At 33.0% G+C, this 21,056-nt stretch overlaps 2 protein-coding genes across 4 annotated transcripts in view; one reads left to right on the top strand and one right to left on the bottom strand.

Moving 5' to 3' along the window:
* Nucleotides 1–6,153, top strand: part of LOC126887155 (uncharacterized) — a 37,776-nt gene extending 31,623 nt beyond the window's left edge. For both annotated transcript variants that reach the window (XM_050654518.1, XM_050654517.1), the window contains exon 3: nt 943–6,153. In XM_050654518.1, the coding sequence (XP_050510475.1) occupies nt 943–1,161 (219 nt within the window). In that variant the 3' untranslated portion in view covers nt 1,162–6,153. The remainder of the gene's footprint in view (nt 1–942) is intronic.
* The window catches only part of LOC126887148 (zinc finger protein 160-like), a 46,865-nt gene that overhangs the window by 24,936 nt on the left and 873 nt on the right, over nt 1–21,056 (bottom strand). Inside the window, exon 2 of one of the 2 annotated variants that reach the window (XR_007698973.1) lies at nt 13,076–13,399. Coding sequence is in view for 1 of the 2 variants with exons in the window: in XM_050654510.1 (XP_050510467.1) it covers nt 11,991–13,399 (1,409 nt within the window). In the remaining variant the exon portion in view is untranslated. Of the gene's footprint in view, nt 1–8,720; nt 13,400–21,056 lie in introns of those variants that run through there. The other variant, XM_050654510.1, reaches the window with a different exon arrangement.

Here is a 21,056-nt window from a genome sequence, read left to right as displayed (position 1 = left end):
TTTGTCTAGGTAATTCTTCATCTTTCTTCTTTGTTCCATCAAGTCTAGTATGTCCTGTGTCATCCACCCCTTGTTCTTTGTTGTTGTTTTTGTCAGATGTTTCTTTCCTGCTGTTTGTATAGCTGTATTTATGTACTTTAATTTTTGGTTAACGTTATCCGTATCATTAATTTGTTGTTGCACTGAACTGAGGTTTTCATTTATTTCTTCTCCTGTTTCTTGTCGTATATTTTTATTTCTAAGTTTATCTAAATCTAGTGTCTTTCTGTGTGGTCTCCTAATCTTTTTTGGTCTCGCCTCTATCACAGTAACTACCGGGTTATGATCTGAGCCTATATCAGCTCCTGGGTACGTCTTAGTACATTTAACAGCATTACGATACCTCCTTGCTATCAGAATGTAGTCTATTTGATTTCTCACTATTTTTTCTTTGGTATGTTGTGGAGATGTCCATGTATATAATCGCCTAGGAAGTAATTTGAAAAGGGTGTTTGTTATTACGAAGTCTTCGCTCTGGCAAAATTGAATCAATCGATCTCCTCTGTCGTTTCTGTTTTTAAGTCCATAGTTTCCTACATGTTCTCCTACCTTACCTTGACCGACCTTGGCATTAAGATCGCCCATTATTATGTTAATGTGTTGCTTTTTTATTGCTTTCAGCATTTCTTCTAAGTCGTTGTAGAATTGCCCATAAAATACTAAAGAAAAATCCAGATAGTTTTTCGTAACATGCACATGTTACTAGTTGAAAAATCTTGATAGATCTAGCTCGATACGCACAGGCATAATGAGTCACCACGATAGTTCTGGTTTGTAACTAGTACACTTTTCAGTGAATGCTGGGAGCTTAGTCTACAATATAAAAAATTTATATATTTTTAATCTCTATAATTTTTTTGTTGATTATTTTTTTTTCTATGAGTTAATTAATTTTTTTTGCAGATTTTACCCGACATTATGAATTCTAACTATTCAATACCCGAAGATGAAAAACACAAGATACTCTTGGCTTGGGAGCAGACTGCAGATGATTTTTGTTCTGATGGGTCTGATGATGATTCTGTTAGTGATGATAATGATATTGATGAAGACAATACAGATAAACCAATAGTATCTAGTATAATAAAAGAAGAAAACTCAGAAATCTTTGACTCAGATTAAAATTCAAGGATTAAAAGAAGGGATTTAAGTGGAGGCCAATTCAAATCTAATTTCGTTTTAGAAATTTGAACTTTTATTTATAGGCTATTGATTATGTACTTTCGAAAGGAACTACAACGTTAATGGGGTTTTATTGTTTTATATGGTCAATGGACCTCTAAATATGAAAAAACCGCGGAGTGCTACCATATAAAGGGGTGCGTTTGTGAGAAAGGGTTGAATTAGCTTCTAGGCACAGGGTGCATTAGAGTGACTTCTGTGCACTTTTGATATAAACACGTCTACAGAAAAAATTGTTCCAGATTAAATTTACTATCGCAATATCAGCTTCTAAAGTCAAAAATATTTTTTTAGAAAAATATATTAAAAAAACAGCAAAAAAAACACGAAAAAAAGCAATTTTGTTTTTTACCCCATAACTTTTTTCCACGGGGATATAGGTATAGGCATTGCTAGCCACAGAAAAAAAATTTCTATCCTTTCTCCTTAAAATGACGTGTGGTAGATGTCTTTAGGATTTATAATTTCCAAAATACGATTTTTTAAAATTCGCCACTCACAGCATTTTTGGGTCATTTTCCCTATTATTTCCCGAACATTGTTCCGTAACTTCTTTTTACGCATTTCTAGGTATATGCAATGGTACATTTAATAGGAAGAGAAGTCAATTACCGGTCTACTGTGTAAGGTTGTACGATGTACGAATATTTTTAAGCAAGTTATGGTTTTTCAAAGTTTTATACTTTTAATGATTTTTGATTTTTTTATGATTTTTTTAAATTTCTCATTATAACTGTTTTTTTTGTACATTTAGGTATATACATTGTGGAATAAAAAAGAAAGCTTATTTTCTTTACTTGAGAATGGTGTATATTTGTATATTGTACATATTGTAAAAAATTCTAGGATTATTTTTAAACAAGTATCCAAGGGTATCCGTAATTTGAGAATTTTTTTTTAATTAGAATATATGTAATTGCATATATTAGAACATAATTTTTAGTTCCAAATAACTTTTCTTAATAATACTTTTCCATATTGTGAAATATAAAGGTGCTTTACTCTTGAGCGAAATTCGTATTTTTAACATACCTCGTATACAATTGATAAAATTTGATATTTGATGATTGCTTCTTAGGTTTTAGGCTATGCAGAGGATTTTATGAAAGATAATATTTTTCATAAAATTAATAATAAAAATGTTTACCATATGGTTCCAACTTAGTGGGACATATATAGCATGTGTGTATATGTCACATTTTGAAAAAGCATATCTTGTTTAAAAATAGTCCTATAATTTTTTACAATACTCCATTTTAAAGTAAAGAAAATAAGCTTTTTTTGTATTTAGCAATGTATATATACCTAAATGTAGAAGAAAAAAGTTATAATGAGAAATTTAAAAATACATAATCGTAAAACATATCTATCAAAAATCGTTAAAAGTATAAAACTTTGAAAAAACATTTATTGCTTAAAAATAGTCATACAACCTTCTATAATAAACCATTTTAAAGCCAATTGGCTTCTCTTCCTACTAAATATTAGGATGTTACCGTTCATTGATGAATATTTAAATCAACGATATTATATTGTACATACCTAAAACTGCGTAGAAAAAAGTTACAGAACAATGTTAGGGAAAATTACCCAAAAATGCTGTGAGTGGCGAATTTTGAAAAATCGTATTTCGGAAATTATCCTAATTTTATATAAATTCTAAGGACTTCTACCACACGTCATTTTAAGGAGAAAGGATAGAAGTTTTTTTCTGTGGCTAGCAATGCCTATACCTACAATATTCCCGTGGAAATAAGTTATGGGACAAAAAAAATTGCTTTCTTTCGTGTTTTTTTTTGCTTTTTTTGAATCTATTTTTGTAAAAAAAATATTTCTGACTTTAAAAGATGATATTTCGATAGTAGATAAATTTAACCTGGAACAATTTTTCTGTAGACGTGTTTGTACCAAAAGTGCATAGAACTCACCCTAGTGCACCCTGTGCCTAGGGACTAATTCACCCCTTTCTCAAAAACGCACCTCTTTAAATGGTAGCACTCCGCGGTTTTTTCATATTTAGAGGTCCATTGACCATATGAAATAATAAAACCTCGGTAACGTTGCAGTTCCTTTCTAAAGTACATAATCAATAGCCTACAAGTAAGAAAACAAAAATCTACTTATATCAAAAGACATTTGTTCATATTTTCTAGTTCAATCCAAGTTTATTTTTAAGAAAAAAATGTGTTGTGTTTTTTAAGTTTTGTATCTGTTTTTTATTGTACAGAATATACAGTGAGCACGTAAAGGTTGGAATAAATTCATTTGTTCATAAACGGCCGATTTCGGAAATAAATCCCGAAATTGGTCGAGCTCAGAAATAAATCACGAAAATGGTCGATTTTTATTTTTAAATTATATTTTTTGGCATATATATCATACTAGTGACGTCATCCATCTGGGCGTGATGACGTAATCGATAATTTTTTTAAATGCGAATAGGGTCTTGTGTTAGTTCATTTGAAAGGTTTATCAATTATTTTTTCAGCAATATAAACATTAACATAATTATTTATACAGTGTGTCCAAAAACAAATTTTTTAAATTAAATTGAGACAAAAAGAAGAATGTATATATTTAATTCAAAATAAATTTTACTGCTGTCAGAAAACAGGAAAAAATGTTTTGACAAATAAATATTGTTTTTCGCTTAAATTCAATGTTAAAGCTGCCACCCACCTGCCGCTTGGTGGTTTGAACATTTAATTTAAGGGGGGGGGGGGGGGTATGGTTTGAAATATTTAATTTTTTTTTATTATTTCAAATAAAAGTGCATACTTCCAAGAATACTCTCTGAAAATTTCAAAATAATCGGAGTAAAATTACCAGAGATACAGGGTGTTGAATATCCCTACCTCGACTCGCGTTGCCGCGACTTCGCGCCAGCACGCTTGAGCATAGTGAGAAACGTTAAACAACTGTTCGCCTTATCTTTTGTAGATTACTCCTCGATTTAAAAAACATATTCCAATGTGCATAACTTTACGATTTGGCAGACAAATAAGAAGATTAAGATGCAGTTGTCAAAACTTTAAACGCATTTTTCTCAAAACTGCTTTTTCAAATGCGGTGGACATTGTAACTGAAAAACTACTGGGCCGATCTACCTGATATTTTGCACATATTTTCTTTAGACATTTCATGAGGTAACAACGTCGAGATATTTTACTTTTTTTGCTTATTTGTTGTTCAACAATAATAAGTCTGTTGATTTTCGCAAAATTTTTACCAAAAATTTCATTTTTTTGATTTCTGAGTGATACCAAAAATTCAAAAATCATTAAAAATAAAAAAACTCGACGTTGTGACCTCGTGAAACTCATAAGCTTATTAAATCTTTTTGAATTTTTTGTTTCGTATGATCGAGTGACGAGTTCTGATGTCCACCGCAAAATCCATTCTTTTGTGAGCTGCCTGTCAAAATTTGTCACCAATGGCTTATTTTCCAATATTTTGGATTGGATTTTTTTCTAAGCATTCTTTGAATTGTACTTAATGTGCTTATTTAATTTAAAAATAAAATATTTGTACCATAGCTTCGAAAAAAATTCACAAAAATGTACTTGATACGTTGATTTCAAACCATACCCCCTCCTTAAGCGAAAAGTAATGTTTATTTGTGAAATAAATATTGTTTTTTGTTTTACGACAGCAGGAAAATGTATTTTGAATTAAATTAATTCTTCTTTTTTGTGTCAATTCATTTAATTAAAAACAAAATTTTTGTGCACTCTGTATAAATAATTATGTTAATCAAAAATGAATAACCATTTTCAATGTCGTTGCAACACGAAACTGCAGCCGCGCGATATTCTAGTCCAATCAGAGAGTGCCGCAAGCACCTCTACCGGTTTCGAAACTTATTAGTCTCTCATCAGGAGGCACATATGCTGCTCTCCCTGATCCAGCCAAAACAAACCCCGGCGTGCAGTCACGGATCGCAACGAACGAAATGGCATAGATGCCCTAGCGGCAACTGCTATCAAAAGTCTAAGTTTTCAGTCTAATGGCATATAAAGCAACATAATGCTACTCTACATCCCAGCAGAATGAAAACAATGGGAACCTTCTCTGGTTACACCTCCGAGGCTTCTACAATTTGCAAGCCATACGGATACTGAGACTAAGGAAGATGAGGGAATTTTACAATATATAATTCACGTCCCATCTGCTCAGCGCGGTAAAGTTCCAACGAGAATAGTTCCCTTTGTACTCCAAACAAAGTAAAGTAAATCAAAAATGAATAACCATTTTCAATGTCCTTGCAACACGAAACTACAGCCTCGGAGGTGTAACCAGAGAAGGTTCCCATTGTTTTCATTCTGGTGGGATGTAGAGTAGCATTATGTTGCTTTATATGCCATTAGACTGAAAACTTAGACTTTTAATTATGTTAATGTTAATATTACTATACATATAGAGAATTAACTAACCTTTCAAATGAACTAGCACACGACCCCTATTCTCATTAAAAAGAATAATTGATTACGTCATCACAGCCAGATGAATGACGTCAATAGTATGATATATATGACAAAAAGACAAAATTTAAAAATAAAAATAGACATGTTTCGGGATTTATTTCCAAAATCGCCCATTCATGAAAAAATAAATTTATTCCAACCTTTACGTTCTCACTGTATATTAGCATCTATTGTTTCTATATTACGTACGGGTCGCCTACAGTTTCTCAACTGTCATTAATACGCCTAACTTCACGCGTGTCTTTGATAAGAGAATTAAAAAAAACGTAATTTTTTGAGCATTATAAAGTGAGTACAAAGACATACATAATCTTTTTTTGTAAATACACCTTCAATTTACCGTGCACTTCTCGTAGACTGTGTTACCGACTGTACTAACAGTTGAGAAACTGCAGCGTGCCCATTATGTACCACGGTGGCTATTTTAATAAATTATTTTCTTTTTTAATGGTTTCCATGCTTGTAAAAATCACCCACTTGCTAATCACAAGAAGATCATATTTATACCAGAGAGGAAGAGGCTAAGCAATGTAGGTCAGGCAGAAAATTAAAATTAAATAGAACCTTCTTTATGTGTGGTGGATATAAAGGAAAAACTATTTTAAAGGAAGATGGATCATGGAAGACTTCTAATACACAACACAAGTGAATGGTACAATATAAAATGTAGCAATACATATTTTTTCATCCAATTTCTAACGGGTTACGACTGCTTCAAAACATGTACACAATCTTCTTCTTCTTCAGCCCATTTGCATTATAAATCATGTAAATTTCTTAGCTCATGAAAACTAAAATACAGTTTCTGTAAAGATCTTATAAATAATAAATAACTCAGTACATGTGTAATAGAGAACGTGAACTCACATAAATCGTCAAGAGACGTAAAACATCTTATCTTGGACACATATTTAGACACGACAGGTATAACTTCCAAAATATACAAAACCCTGATAAAACCGGTCCTTATATATGGATCAGAGACATGGACACTGACGAAAAGCGATGAGAACTTATTAGGTACGTTTGAACGAAAAATCCTTAGACACATATATAAGGGGGTGAAAGAAAATGATGTATGCGCAGAAGATATAATTTTGAACTGTACGCAGCATACAACGAACCCGACGTCATAACATCCATAAAGATCGGACGTCTGCGCTGGATGGGCCATGTTGAACGGATGTTGGAGACCGAAACACCAAAACACATAATGAAGCAAACACCAGTAGGGAGAAGGTCAAAGGGAAAACCCAAACTTAGATACATGGAACAAGATCTGAAAACACTTGAGATTACCCACTGGAAGAACAAAGCAAGGAACAGAACAGAATGGCGGAAAATCGTACAACAAGCCAGGACCCAAAAAGGGTTGTCGAGCTACTGATGATGATGAGGTATAACTTACAACAATACAGGATGAGGACAATACATTACATTATGTTACATTATAATACAATACAAAAACAACAATCTTAAATTTAACTAATAACTGCTATACATTTATATTATGTACAAATTTGACCCATTTCTTCTTATTCCTAGCCAGCGTCCTTGCTTCTATCCACGTTGTTCCCCTTTTCTCGATTATGTTGCCTAGTGTTCTATCCCAGGTTTGTCGTGGTCTACCTTTCTTCTTTGCGTTTTTGCCTGCCAAATTTCTTTCACCGGTTTTGTCTGATCCATATCCCAAGTAGCAATTTGTCGACGCGACAACGTTGTCTACCTCGTGGCAACGTTTTGTTACAACGTTGTTATTGCCTAGAAGACGACCCAATTCTGCACTAATTCGGTGGACGATTTTTGAGTTGTCTTGACGTTGCCTAGGCAACCTTAAGCGTTGCATAAGACAACTGAAGCGACTATAAAAAGTGCCTGCGTGCAATGGTTGCTCAAAGAGTCGGACTGGTTATTTTTTTTACCTATATAAAAAGGTTAACTATTTTGACATCATATCAGGTATTTAAATTTATATAAATACATAAATTAAGGACTTAAACAAAATTACCTGATGTGAAATTTATAAACGCATCTCAGATTACCGTCAAATATGGATATTCCACCTTTAAAAAACACACGCGCTCATTTTTTATCACCTTTTTAACAAAAAATATGTAAATTTAAAAAATCTAATTTTAATATAAAAGCCAGAATTTATGTTAAAGATGTTTTGTATAAATTTAATGTATTGATGGTGCTTTTAAAGGTATTAGAAAATGCCTGCATTTTTTATATTTTGTGTTTTTATTTTCTTTACATCCCAAAAAAACTAAAATGGTGCATTAAACAACATTACCAATATTACTTAAAATATACCTTATTACCAACCATAGACGGATGAGACAACCGAGAAGTCCAATCGCCGACCAAACACGGCCTGGACCGACTATCCCAACCACTTTAGAACGCACCCTCTTATTGGATGACAGAGGTCATGTGACCAGTGCAATGAAGTGCATCATTCTCCTTAACAGCGTTGCCACATTTAGTAGATATCTACTGTTTTGGTATATTTTTGATATTATTTAAAAAATTATAGTAGGCAATGTTTTTTATTAGATGTTTGGTATATTTCAATATTTTGTTATCACTAAAATAAAATTTGCTTTTTAATAGTATTCACCCCATTTCTAAATTAATTTTCAGACATTTTGTTACAATTTCCCAATGTCATTACCGAAAATAAGATTCAGGACGTAGATGATGATAATAGATGGACAGAGAAATGAAACTGGTAAATACCAGATCTAAATAAGGAAATCTTCATATAATTGGTTTGGAGAATTTTCAAAATGATTGTAACGCTCCGTTTCATAATCAGTTAAAGTGGATTTTAAATTTTAAGTATGTTGGTATTCTTGTTCTCATGATCATTTTTCAGTGCGTCATTAATTATGACGTCATATACTGTATTGGGTGTGTCGAGATTTATTTCATGTAATTATTGACGAATCTGACAGATGCCAGAATCGTACTTAGCCATAGGTGAAAAGCTTGTGGAATTAAACTAATTAGTAATTTAGTAGATTTGATTTTTACACAATATGTTAACATGTAAGTATTTTTTATAAAGGGGAATAAAATTAAAAAGTAAACAATATTGTTAATTAAATTTATAAATATGGAAACATTATTCTCTGAAGATGACCCCACCAACTGAGTTGCTTTCTCTCTATAAATTCTAACGTTGACTCGATTTCCAAATCTTCTCTTATTTGAGTGTTCCGTAGTCTATCTCTTTTGGTAACTCCTCGAACTCGTCTAAGGTATTTCATTTCTACTGCCTGTATTTTACTCTTTTGTCGTTCTGTTAGTACCCATGACTCGCAACCAAAAGTTAATACAGGTCTATATATTGACTTGAATACATTAATTTTTGTTTTTCTTATGTTATTTCTTATTTATTTATGAATTTATTGCTCATTGCATGGTATAGGTTCATTGTTTTTTGAATTATATTATTAATTTCTGTTTCCTGTCTTCTTTATCTTTTCTTGTTCCTTTTCCCCATAACCATAACTTTTGTTTTATTTTTATTAATTGTCATTCCATATTTTTTTAGTGTTTCATTCCATATTTCTGTTATTTACTGTATTCATTCCGTAATTACAACCCTTAATTTTTAATACGTCTTAAGCCAACCTTGTCCAATAATATCCTAATTCCATCCTTGCCCACGCAGACAACAACACTTGGACATTTGTGAGAGATAAAACTCTCTTCTAGAACTGCTCGCCTGAGGGTATGATTGTCACCGGCACACGGGAAAATCCTCACCACATTCTTTTTCGCTTAAAGGGAAAAATAAGTGAGCCTTTCTTTTGGGCTAAATCTCAATACGAAAACGAACATTGTGATTAGTAATATTCGCGCTCTTTGGTGCTATTACTCACAGCGTACAGACCAGTCGTGTTACATCGTGCGTCACAACAATATTATCATTTTGGACATTTCTATCTGGGTTCCAGTAACGTGAAACAAACGCTCTTTACTTTAAAAGTACTCGTGAATCCCCGAATAAAGGTTAATCGTTCACGAATCTCAAAACGCGAGCAAACCGCCGAACTGGTCCACGTGTGTAAAAATGCGAGCCGTGGAAAATTAAAGAAGAAGTCGTAGTAAGAGTGTTATAAACTTATTTATTATATTGTCTGTTAATATAACCCTTCTTATAAACTCCCATTTGAACTAAACCTTACCTAAAATAAATGTTTATGTAATTTCGCATATGTACATGCTTATTCATACAAATTGTAAATTAACTTTTTTAGAAAACTGAATTACAGATAATGATGGAAGAACTAGAAAGAGAATCGACAAAGATAGGACTGAAGATGAATTACAGTAAAACAAAAATCATGACCAATCAACAAGAAGAACTATAGTAATTACAGTGGCACAAACAAGAATAGAACAAGTAAAAGAGTATATATATCTACGACAAATCACTAGATTAAATAAAGAAAATCAGACTGAAGAAATAAAGAGAAGAATAAGATTGGCCTGGGCATCATTCGGAAAACTGTCTTACATTCTAAAGAACAGAAAATACCCGCAATACCTAAAATCAAGAGTCTTCAATCAATGTATACTCCCTGTTTTAATATATGGCTCTCAGACATGGACGTTTACAAAAGAGAATATGGAAAAAATAGCAAAGACAGAAAGAGCCATGGAAAGACAAATGCTGAACATTAAACTATCAGACAGGAAAAGAAACGAATGGATCCGTAACAAAACAAAAGTGAAAGATGTCTCTACCGAAGTAGCAAAGCTTAAATGGAAGTTCGCCGGACACACCCTACGGCAGAAGGATGACAGATGGACTAAGATGCTTATACATTGGAGACCCTGGAACCACAAACGAAAAAGGGGAAGGCCACAGATGCGATGGTCGGATGACCTGAAGAAACACACTGGGTCAAAATGGATGCAAATTGCCCAAGATAGAGAGGCATGGAAGAAGGAAGAGGAGGCCTATATCCAAGGATGGATGTTTAGGGCTGATTAGATAGATAGATAGAGAAAACTGCTTAAAACAAATATCACACTTCTAAGGCGTTTCTCCAGTGTGTCTCATCACATGTGCTTTCTGTCCAGAGTGTGTTATCAAATGTGTTTTCAGTTGACTTCTTTGAGAAAACTGCTTAAAATAAATATCACACTTTTAAAGGCTTTTCCCCAGTATGTTTTGCCAAATGTATTTGTAAACTAACTTTGATAGCAAACTGCTTAAAACAAATTTCACACTTATGAGGTTTCTCTCCAGAGTGAATACGCATATGAACTTTCAAATAAGTTCGGTTAGAAAAATTTTTGAAGCAAGCTTCACACTTGTAGGCAATTCTCTAGTGTACACTCTCAAATGTACTTTCAAATTTCCTCTGCCTAAACTGCTTAAAACAAATTTCACACTTAAGGTTTTTCTCCAGTGTGAATACGCAAATGATTATGTAAAAACTGGTTAAGAGAAAATTGCTTAAAACAAACTTCACACTCATAAGCTTTTTCTTCAGTATGTACAGTCGGAAAAATGAAAGATCACATCAATCACATATTATCCAGATTATTAATAATTTATCTCTCTCGTTTGTTATTTATGAAAAAAAACAGCAAATACAAAATATATGATTGATGTGATCGTTCATGGGTATTCTTTCATTTTTCCGACTGTGTGTATTTTCAAATAAGTTTTCAAAGTTCTGAGAACAATTTCGCGTTTTCCACGATTATAGCCTCTTAATCTGGGGTATGTGACACCTCAGTGTACCAACGCCGGGTTAAAACAAACACCACTCTTTAAAAGGCTTTTTCCCGGTATGTCTTGCCAAATGTAATTGTCGTTCAATTTTTCACATGTAAAAAATATTATTATAATTTTTACTGTATTCATTCCGTAATTACAACCCTTAATTTTTAATACGTCTTAAGCCAACCTTGTCCAATAATATCCTAATTCCATCCTTGCCCACGCAGAAGTTTAATCGTTCACGAATCTCAAAACGCGAGCGAACTGGCCCACGTCTGTAAAAATACGAGCAGTGGAAAATTAAAGAAGAAGTCGTAGTAAGAGTGTTATAAACTTATTTATTATATTGTCTGTTAATATAACCCTTCTTATAAACTCTCATTTGAACCAAACTTTTTTTAGAAAACTGCTTAAAACAAATATCACACTTCTAAGGCGTTTCTTTAGTGTATCTCATCACATGTGCTTTCTGTCCAGAGTGTGTTATCAAATGAGTTTTCAGTTGACTTCTTTGAGAAAACTGCTTAAAACAAATATCACACTTTTAAAGGCTTTTTCCCGGTATGTTTTCCCAAATGTATTTGTAAACTCACTTTGATAGCAAACTGCTTAAAACAAATTTCACACTTGTGAGGTTTTTCCCCAGTGTGGGTCCTCATATGTATTTTCAATTGACTTGTTTGGGAAAACTGCTTACAACAAATATCACACGTATAAGGTTTCTCTCCAGAGTGAACACGCATGTGGACTTTCAGGTGACTATGCTGAGAAAAAGTTTTGAGGCAAATTTCACACTTGTAAGGAGTTTCTTTAGTGTGCAGTCTCAAATGTGTTTTCAAATTAAATGCCTGAGCAAACTCCTTAAAACAGATCTCACACTTATAAGGTTTTTCTCCAGTGTGCAATCTCGAATGTGTCTTCAATTGACCTCTTTGAGCAAACTGCTTAAAACAAATATCGCAATTGTGAGGTTTTTGTCCAGTGTGTGTTCTCAAATGAGCTTTCAAGTGAGCTGTTTGAGAAAACTGCTTTGAACAAATATCACACGTATGAGGTTTCTCTCCAGAGTGAACACGCATATGAACTTTCAAATAACTTTGGTTAGAAAAATTTTTGAAGCAAACTTCACACTTGTAAGGCAATTCTCTAGTGTGCACTCTCAAATGTGTTATCAAATTATTTGCCTGAGTAAACTCCTTAAAACAAACTTCACACTTATGAGGTTTCTCTCCAGTGTGTGTCATCATATGAGATTTCAAGTTAGTTGTTTGAGAAAACTGCTTAAAACAAATCTCACACTTGTAAGGTTTCTGTCCAGTGTGAAGCCGCGAATGAATTTTCAAATAACTTTCATGAGAAAACAGTTTCAAACAAATTTCACACTTGTAAGGAGTTTCTTTAGTGTGCACCCTCAAATGTACTTTCAAATTTCCTCTTTGTCTAAACTGCTTAAAGCAAATTTCACACTTGTAAGGTTTTTCCCCAGTGTGCCCTCTCAAATGGTCGGTCAAATTACCTGCTTGAGCAAATTGCTTAAAACAAATTTCACACTTATACGGTTTTTCTCCAGTGTGAATACGCAAATGATTATTTAAAAACTGTTTAAGAGAAAATTGCTTACAACAAACTTCACACTCGTAAGCTTTTTCTCCAGTATGTATTCTCAAATGACTTTTCAGACTACTTTTCTGAGAAAACTGCTTCGAACAAATTTCACACTCATAAGGTTTTTCTCCAGTGTGCACTCTCAAATGTATTTTCAAAGAACTTGGTGTGATAAATTGCTTAAAACAAATTTTACATCCGTAACGTCCTCGTCCAGTTTGAATTTTTATATTATTATTCAGTGTACTATCGTCATGGTTTTGAATCACATATCGTTCCTTAGGAGATGATTGTTCTGTTGTTTTTATAAGTGTCAGTTTTTTCTCGTCCTCAGGACAACCTAAAATAAAAGTTATTTAAACAGATTTTACTATAGAAGAAATAAATCTAATAAACAAAGCGGTGTTTTTAAGTAGACGCTAATTTGTAAGCCAATGAAAAAGTTAAATACACGCCAGTCAAACGTCATCAAGCCAGTGAAGTCATTATTTAGCGTGCACTGTGACTGTATGTTTGGTACATGCTAACTTGTGCCGCGTGTATGCTGTGCTACGTACAATGAGTGTCAGACGTAACGAAGGGGAATTCGTTTCAGTTATGGTAGGGGAGCAAAGTATGCTAAATGTGCAGTCACTCGAGCGCTTTGGGGACCTATTGGGTTGTGAAGAGTAGGTCCAAAACCAAGAAAAGTTAAGTAAAGTTTTCTATTTTAGTGAAGACTTTCCATTTTTAATTTAATTTTCCATTTCCAACAATCGCTTTTTTAGATAATAGCGCCATCTATCCATAATTCGAAAAAATGTCTCGAATAAAATATTTTTAATAATATTTTTACGTAAGGAATCCAAATCTTCAATAAAAAATGGGGGCTCCCATTTAAGATTTTAAAGTAACCCCCACCCCCTTCGTTGGGGGTCGTGTTTGGTGCCATTCGATAGATTTTTCAAAAATATTGAATAAGAGTATTTTCAGTTTTTTGATCTGATGTTAATTTCACGAAATATCGCGGGATTCGTATTTAAAATATTAAATTTACCCCCTACCACTCTCCGTGGGAAGTCGTGTTTGGTATTATTCAATAGATTTTGAAAAATATTGAGTACATATTTTTTAGTTTTTTGATCTGTCATTCATTTTGCGAAATATTCGCTTTTTTCTTGTGAAACTTTGGGACTCACTCATTTCCTTACGCCCCGCTTAAATCGTCAGATTTTTTAAATATACACTGTTTTGCATGTACTTAACTTACCTTATCTTAATCTGACGATTTCGAGTTTTTCTAAGGATATATTTTTTTTCGGCCCCCCCCCCTTAACGAACTCCCCTGCATTAAGAGCCAATATATGGTAGAGGTGCATTTTCAGGGTACAAGGTTTCTCCCCATGTAATAATCTGACCCGCTCGAGTAACTGCAAAAATCCCCGCTAGGGCTCCCCTACCATTACAAAAAGAGTAAAGAGGAAATTTTTCCAGAAAGTTGGCAAAAAATCAAAAGTGGGCGTGGATATTCAGTTTTAACTAGGGAAAGCAACAAAAAAAAATGAAAATAAAGTTTTTATAGATACGTTTTATAGATACGTTTTATTTGTAATCGCTATAAATTAATATAGTATTTTTAGTTATATGTATTGGGACCGTGCAAGTTCGGAAAAGCGACACCTGGTTTCTACGCTCTGCATTTTTATTCGCACTTTTAATTATATTGGCCAATTATATGGTCCTGGTTACTGGATAATTGTCAAGGCCATAGTCCAAAAAAATATTAAGAAGAAAAATAAGATTTAGGTTATGTTATTCAAACGTAAACAATTGTATGTAGTAAATAAAATTAGTTATTAAAATGCAGTACTGCAAGCAAAATACAAATAATTAAATTTACCTTTATATAATAATTGCATATCATATCAATATTGTGGAGCAATATATATTTTTTCTCCTTCAATGACAATAGGTATGAAATGTACGTCAATTTGACAATTTCAATTGACAATATGAATTATTTAAGAAAGTTGCAATATTTCTCCGCTATTCGCGCACGATCGTTTCGCGTATCCCTTCCAAGTACTTGCACACCGCCAATAAGTGAAATAGTATTACCGCCCAAAATTAAAATAAAAGTGGTGCAGATCAAACCGTTATTGGATTAAAAGGAAAATGAATTAATAAATAATTTTCTCGGCTTTGACAATAATAATTATCTTACGTATAACAATTATTTTAACAGTATTTTGTACACGTAATGTCAACTAAATGTATATTTTGCTAACCTGAATATTTATTTTTAATACACATCGATTTCTTACAATTAAGTTTGAGGCATCTTAATAATTCTGTTTCCCTTCCCTTAATCACAAATATTTGTCTATCAAACAAACACTAAACATACTAAAAGGTCGGAAATCTAGCGTGTACCAAAAATACAGTTACAGCGCACGCTAAGTAATGACATCACTGGCTTGATGACGTTTCTTTCGCGTGTATCTAACTTTTTGATTTGCGTACAAATTAGCGTGTACCTATAGGCACAGCGAATAAACAATGTATAACACGATAAAATGACAGGCATGTTAAAATGATAGTCCATGATATGAATAGGTATTGATTATAGTCCACGGTACATCGTCCTTTTTGGAAGATGATTACAAAAGTATTAAAAATGGTCTTAATTGCTTAGTTTAAGCGAGTCTACCACTTTCTGAAAATTTTCATAGTGCAGATTGGACGAATTTCCGCGTCCCGCTTTATTAACATATTTACGTTGTCGAACTAACGAAACGCGGCTGTAAATTTGTCGGATAAGAGATCGACAATCTTTATTAATTAAATAAAAGTACTTTAAATTGAAAATTACAGTTGAGTCCCTGAATCTTTATCCGTGCGTCATCATTTGAAACATACGAAATAAGTCGGAAATTGAAATTTACTAAACGCAACAGCAAGTGACTTGCTGTTGCGTTTAGTAAATTTCAATTTCCGACTTATCATCGACTTATTTCGTATGCTTTAAATGATGACGCACGAGTAAAGATTCAGGGACTCAACTGTACTTATATTTAATTAATAAAGATTGTCGACCTCTTGTCCGACAAATTTACAGCCGCGCTTCGTTAGTCCGACAATGTAAATATGTTAATAACGCGGGACGCGGAAACGCGTCCAACCTGCACTCTAAAAATTTCTCAGAAAGTGGTAGACTCGCTCAAACGAAGCAGTTAAGAACATTTTTAAGACTTTTGTAATCATCTTACAAAAAGGACGATGTACTGGGGATTATTAGGAGCATGTGCTTTCTGTTGACCAGATCTGGGTAATTCTGGGTGCTTTTCGAGTTTTCTGATTGGCAAAATGTCTATAATTTTCGAAAAATCGCATGATTTTACTAAATCATTCTCAATGCACAAAATTGCTGGGCCAGTTTACCGATCTCGTTTCAGTATAGATCTCATGCATTTTTTTGAGAGAAATACAACTAAAGAATATTTCCGCTTCTGCGACTGTCACCGGTAATGGGCAAATATTCTTAATAACGACGTTAGAAAAAAATAATGATTCCAATTTGAGATGTTTAATTTTATTAAGTAAATATATTGGAGAAAGTTCAGATTAACCAATATTATTCTTGTATATCGCTCTCAAATGAAAAATTTTATCTATCAATTCTTCGTTAACGTCTTCTTTATAAAATTCGCGCAATATATCAATGTTAAATAGCGAATGAACTTCATTTGCCGCATTAAATCTTGCCGCTCATCTGCCGGCAACTAATTTACATTCTTCAACAATGGAAGACCATGAATTTCTGATTTTTTGTAAATCTTCTATACTAAATTTACAATCAAGATGCAGTAGAATTAAACAAATCAAGACACGTTAAATGCTACTAGAAGCACTCCCGAATCATAATTTAAAATGTATAAACTTTGGAAATCATGATTTGGGATTTACAATGTATATACATTGTAAATTATGATTCGGGAGTGCTCCTAGTAGCATTTAACGTGTCTTGGTTTGTTTCATATCCATCATATTAAAGTCGAGTATTAATTATACAGGATTATGGACGCAAAAAAAAACGGGAAAAATTACGTCTTTGGTCTGGTCGACGCCGGGCTCCTTACATGGCCGGGGCCCGGTAAAATATACCGCCCTCTCGGCGGGCCTGATCCCAAACTAATTTCATCTAATAAATGTTAATTTTTTATGTATCAATAACGATATTCCGTATATATCACAGCGCGCTAATAACCGGCAAAATAGCACAAAAGATGGTCAACATAATACGTTGTGAAATAAAAAGAGATAAAACTTGTAGAGGTGACAAATTATCGGCATAAACCTATAAAACATGACCACTTACAATAGTTTCCCACCTTTAGACATTAGCTTTTTTTCGTTTCGACTGGCACTAACAAACGTCAAAATATGTCAAGGTAGTAGCTGAATACTTTTTGCCTAAGGGAATGGGAAAAGTGTGTCTGTTTTGTGGGAATGGGAAAAGTGTGTGATAACTGTTATTGTATAATTGTTTAAATTATTAATTCAGTTAATTAATATGATATTTTTTTCACTATGTATTCAGTGATTGTAATAATTTATATACTGTACAACAAAAACTAATACTCAATCGAGAAAAGAGGAAAAGTGCTAAAGTTATTTTTTAATAATATATGGTTACTATGGAACGCTTGCAATTTTGAACAACAAAATACTTGGATCACAGAATATATCCTGGGGTATTCTCTGCTTGGATCTTCCATAAATAATAAACAATAAATAACTTTTTATTAAGTTCACATCTTAATCAAGTATATTCAAATGGGAAATAAGCCACAATTTTACTATCTATATTTTATATCTATCTATATCCGCAACTCATCAATATTGGCAATATCATTTTAAAGTCGTCTACTTTAAAATGTATAATACGTGTCTGAATTGCCGATATAAATGAGTCAGATTAAATAAATTATTAGAAGAATTTTTTACTAAGCAACAACATTTTTGTTTATTTAGTATTATTTTGTATTTTGACAACGACACCCGACTTGGGCGTCGAAACGTTAATAAAATCATTTTTAGGTAAAATTGTGGCTTATTTCCCATTTGAATATACTTGATTATAAAAATGCCACAAGAAAATAGCTTCAGAACAACATTCACATCTTAAATCAATTATTTATCAATAGGTCTGGATCCTCCATATGAAAAAAAGTTGATTAATAGCAAGCTGAAAATTTGTTAATAGCTTAAGGGTGTCTAGTCGGACAAACTTTGATATATGGGAACACTGGAACAGGGAAGTTTTAATTGTGGAACAGGTTAAAAATTTGGAACGGTCAGACCACGAAAACGGCACATGTATTTTGTCCGACAGAACAGACTTAAACTCTCCGAACAGAGATTAAACTCTCATGCAAAAATCAGACTGCTATTTATCACCAAATGGGCGTTTTAATGAGTGGAACATGTAGAATATGTCAAATGACAGGAATTATGACAGGTGATAAATAGCAGTCTGATTTTTGCATGAGAGTTTAATCTCTATTCGGAGAGTTTAAGTCTGTTCTGTTGGACAAAATAAATAAGCCATTTTCATGGTCTGGCCGTTCCAAATTTTTAACCTGCTCCACAATTAAAACTGCCCCTGTTCCCATGTATCAAAGTTTATCCGACTAGACATTTTAAAGCTATTAACAAATTTTCAGCTTGCTATTAATCAACTTTTTTTTCATACGCGGGATCCAGATCTAAAATAAACTATCAATATTATTTAATCAACAACTCAAATTATTTCGATGCCATGTCAAATATTTAAAATTGTCACTGCCTTGTCACCATATTCTATGCTACTCAGTGCGTTGTATGGCAAAGTTAGCGTATGGACATGGTGTCCATTTTTTTCAATCCTGAAAAAACTAATATATTTTAAAAAAAAATTTAAACGCATAATGAAAGACTAAATTATTATTGAGGTCCGAAAGTCTCTTAGAATAAATAAAAAGTTTCTTTTGAATGAGATATTTGAAATTAAAAATCACACTACATTTTCTCTTAGTTTTTCACCCCTGTATCTTATTAAAATGGGAGATTTTCATCACCAGAAAAACCAAATGCAAAATATACAAAACCCTGATAAAACCGGTCCTTATATATGGATCAGAGACATGGACACTGTCAAAAAGCGATGAGAACTTATTAGGTATATTTGTACATTTGAACGAAAAATCCTCAGACACATATATAAGGGCGTGAAAGAAAATGACGTATGGCGTCATAAGTTCAACGAACCCGACGTCATAACATCCATAAAGATCAGACGCCTGCGTTGAATGGGCCATGTTGAACGGATGTTGGAGACCGAAACACCAAAACATATAATGAGGCAAACACCAGTAGGGAGAAGGTCAAAGGGAAGACCCAAACTTAGATACATGGAACAAGTGAAACAAGATATGAAAACACTTGAGATTACCCACTGGAAGAACAAAGCAAAGAACAGAACAGAATGGTGGAAAATCCTAGAACAAGCCAGGACCCAAAAAGGGTTGTCGATGATGATCTTATTAAAATAAACATTATACAAGTTTTCAGGGACTTTCTACCCTCAGTAAGAATGTAATCTTTCATTCTCCGTTGAAATTTTTCAAAAATACTTATTAGTTTTCTCATGATTCGAAGAAAATAAATCCCATTTAAATAGCATTGGAGCCGAAACTTTGTACTGATCCCCTTAACAGAGAGAAACTCTCAAAAATTTTTATCCATCCTTAAGTAATTTAAATATATAGACGGTTCATTATACTCCTCTACACGGTTTAAATTCCCTTTAGTGGTATCTCTATTTGCTAGCCACTGTCTAACCCAACAAAGCTGTGTTTTCATGTTAGATTTATCTTGTCGCAGTTTTATAGCCACTGCAGCGAGCAGTATTGCAGATGTCCCAAGAACAATCTTATGATTATCCATCTGAACAAAACTGGTCAACAATCAAGTATATCAAGCAAAGTGTGACTTTAAAATTGAGAATGACACAATGTCAATGTCATCAGAAGCTTTTAATCGTTGACAGAAAAGTAAATACACAAACATTGTATGGTGTATTCCAAGAATATATGAATATTTTGGATTATCGCGACAATGAATATTTTAGTGTTCAAAATAAGAGTACGAAAGTATTTTGCTCTAATAATTACTCCAATAAGCAACAATATAATTTGCAATTTACTTTCGTTCTTCATATTTTGCACAGTAAAATATTCATTGTCGCGATAATTCAAGAGGGTCGTATATTCATGGAATGGGGTATAGCATTAAAAACATACTAAAAATAATACAACCAAATTGCAGAAAAAATTGCATAAAAATAGTGCAGGTTCTATTTACCTGAAACTTATTGATTCAACAAATTGCAACAACTTTTCTGTGCAATTTCTGTATGACACAACGCAATTTATATTGCAGCAAGAAATTGTGCAATTACCTGCATTGTGTAAAGTGGTTAGTAGACACTCCAGGTTGATCAAAGCATTTAGATGAGACAGTACCTCCGATAGACTTAGGGTTTTAACCATAGGGAAAATCAAAGGTTATAATCTTAAACTAATACAGAAAATATGCTTGTACAAAATTTGATAAAAGTTATAATCTTCTGATTCTAATAATTGGATTAGGTTATATGGTTTGATTAGGTAGTGATTTTGGGTATTTTGGTTATTTCATCATTTAACATGTTTGTGGACATGACTGCATATGCAGACACTTATAAAGGGACATGGCTGTGAATATGATGATGTGTTCGCAAATGTGTTAATATCAACTAATTATATCAAGACACCAGTTCTAAAGCTCACAAGTCAAAAATCATTAATTATGAGAAAACAGGGTAACAACTTAAATTGTTACACTTTGGAACTAAAATAATTACCATTTTATGACAAAATACATGTGTGACATAGGGTAACGTTACCCTTTAGAACTCATAAATATTGGTTATTGAA

The sequence above is a fragment of the Diabrotica virgifera genome, chromosome 6 (genome assembly GCF_917563875.1).
Source record: "Diabrotica virgifera virgifera chromosome 6, PGI_DIABVI_V3a".
Lineage (NCBI taxonomy): Eukaryota > Metazoa > Arthropoda > Insecta > Coleoptera > Chrysomelidae > Diabrotica > Diabrotica virgifera.
This window is presented reverse-complemented; position numbering and strand designations above follow the sequence as displayed.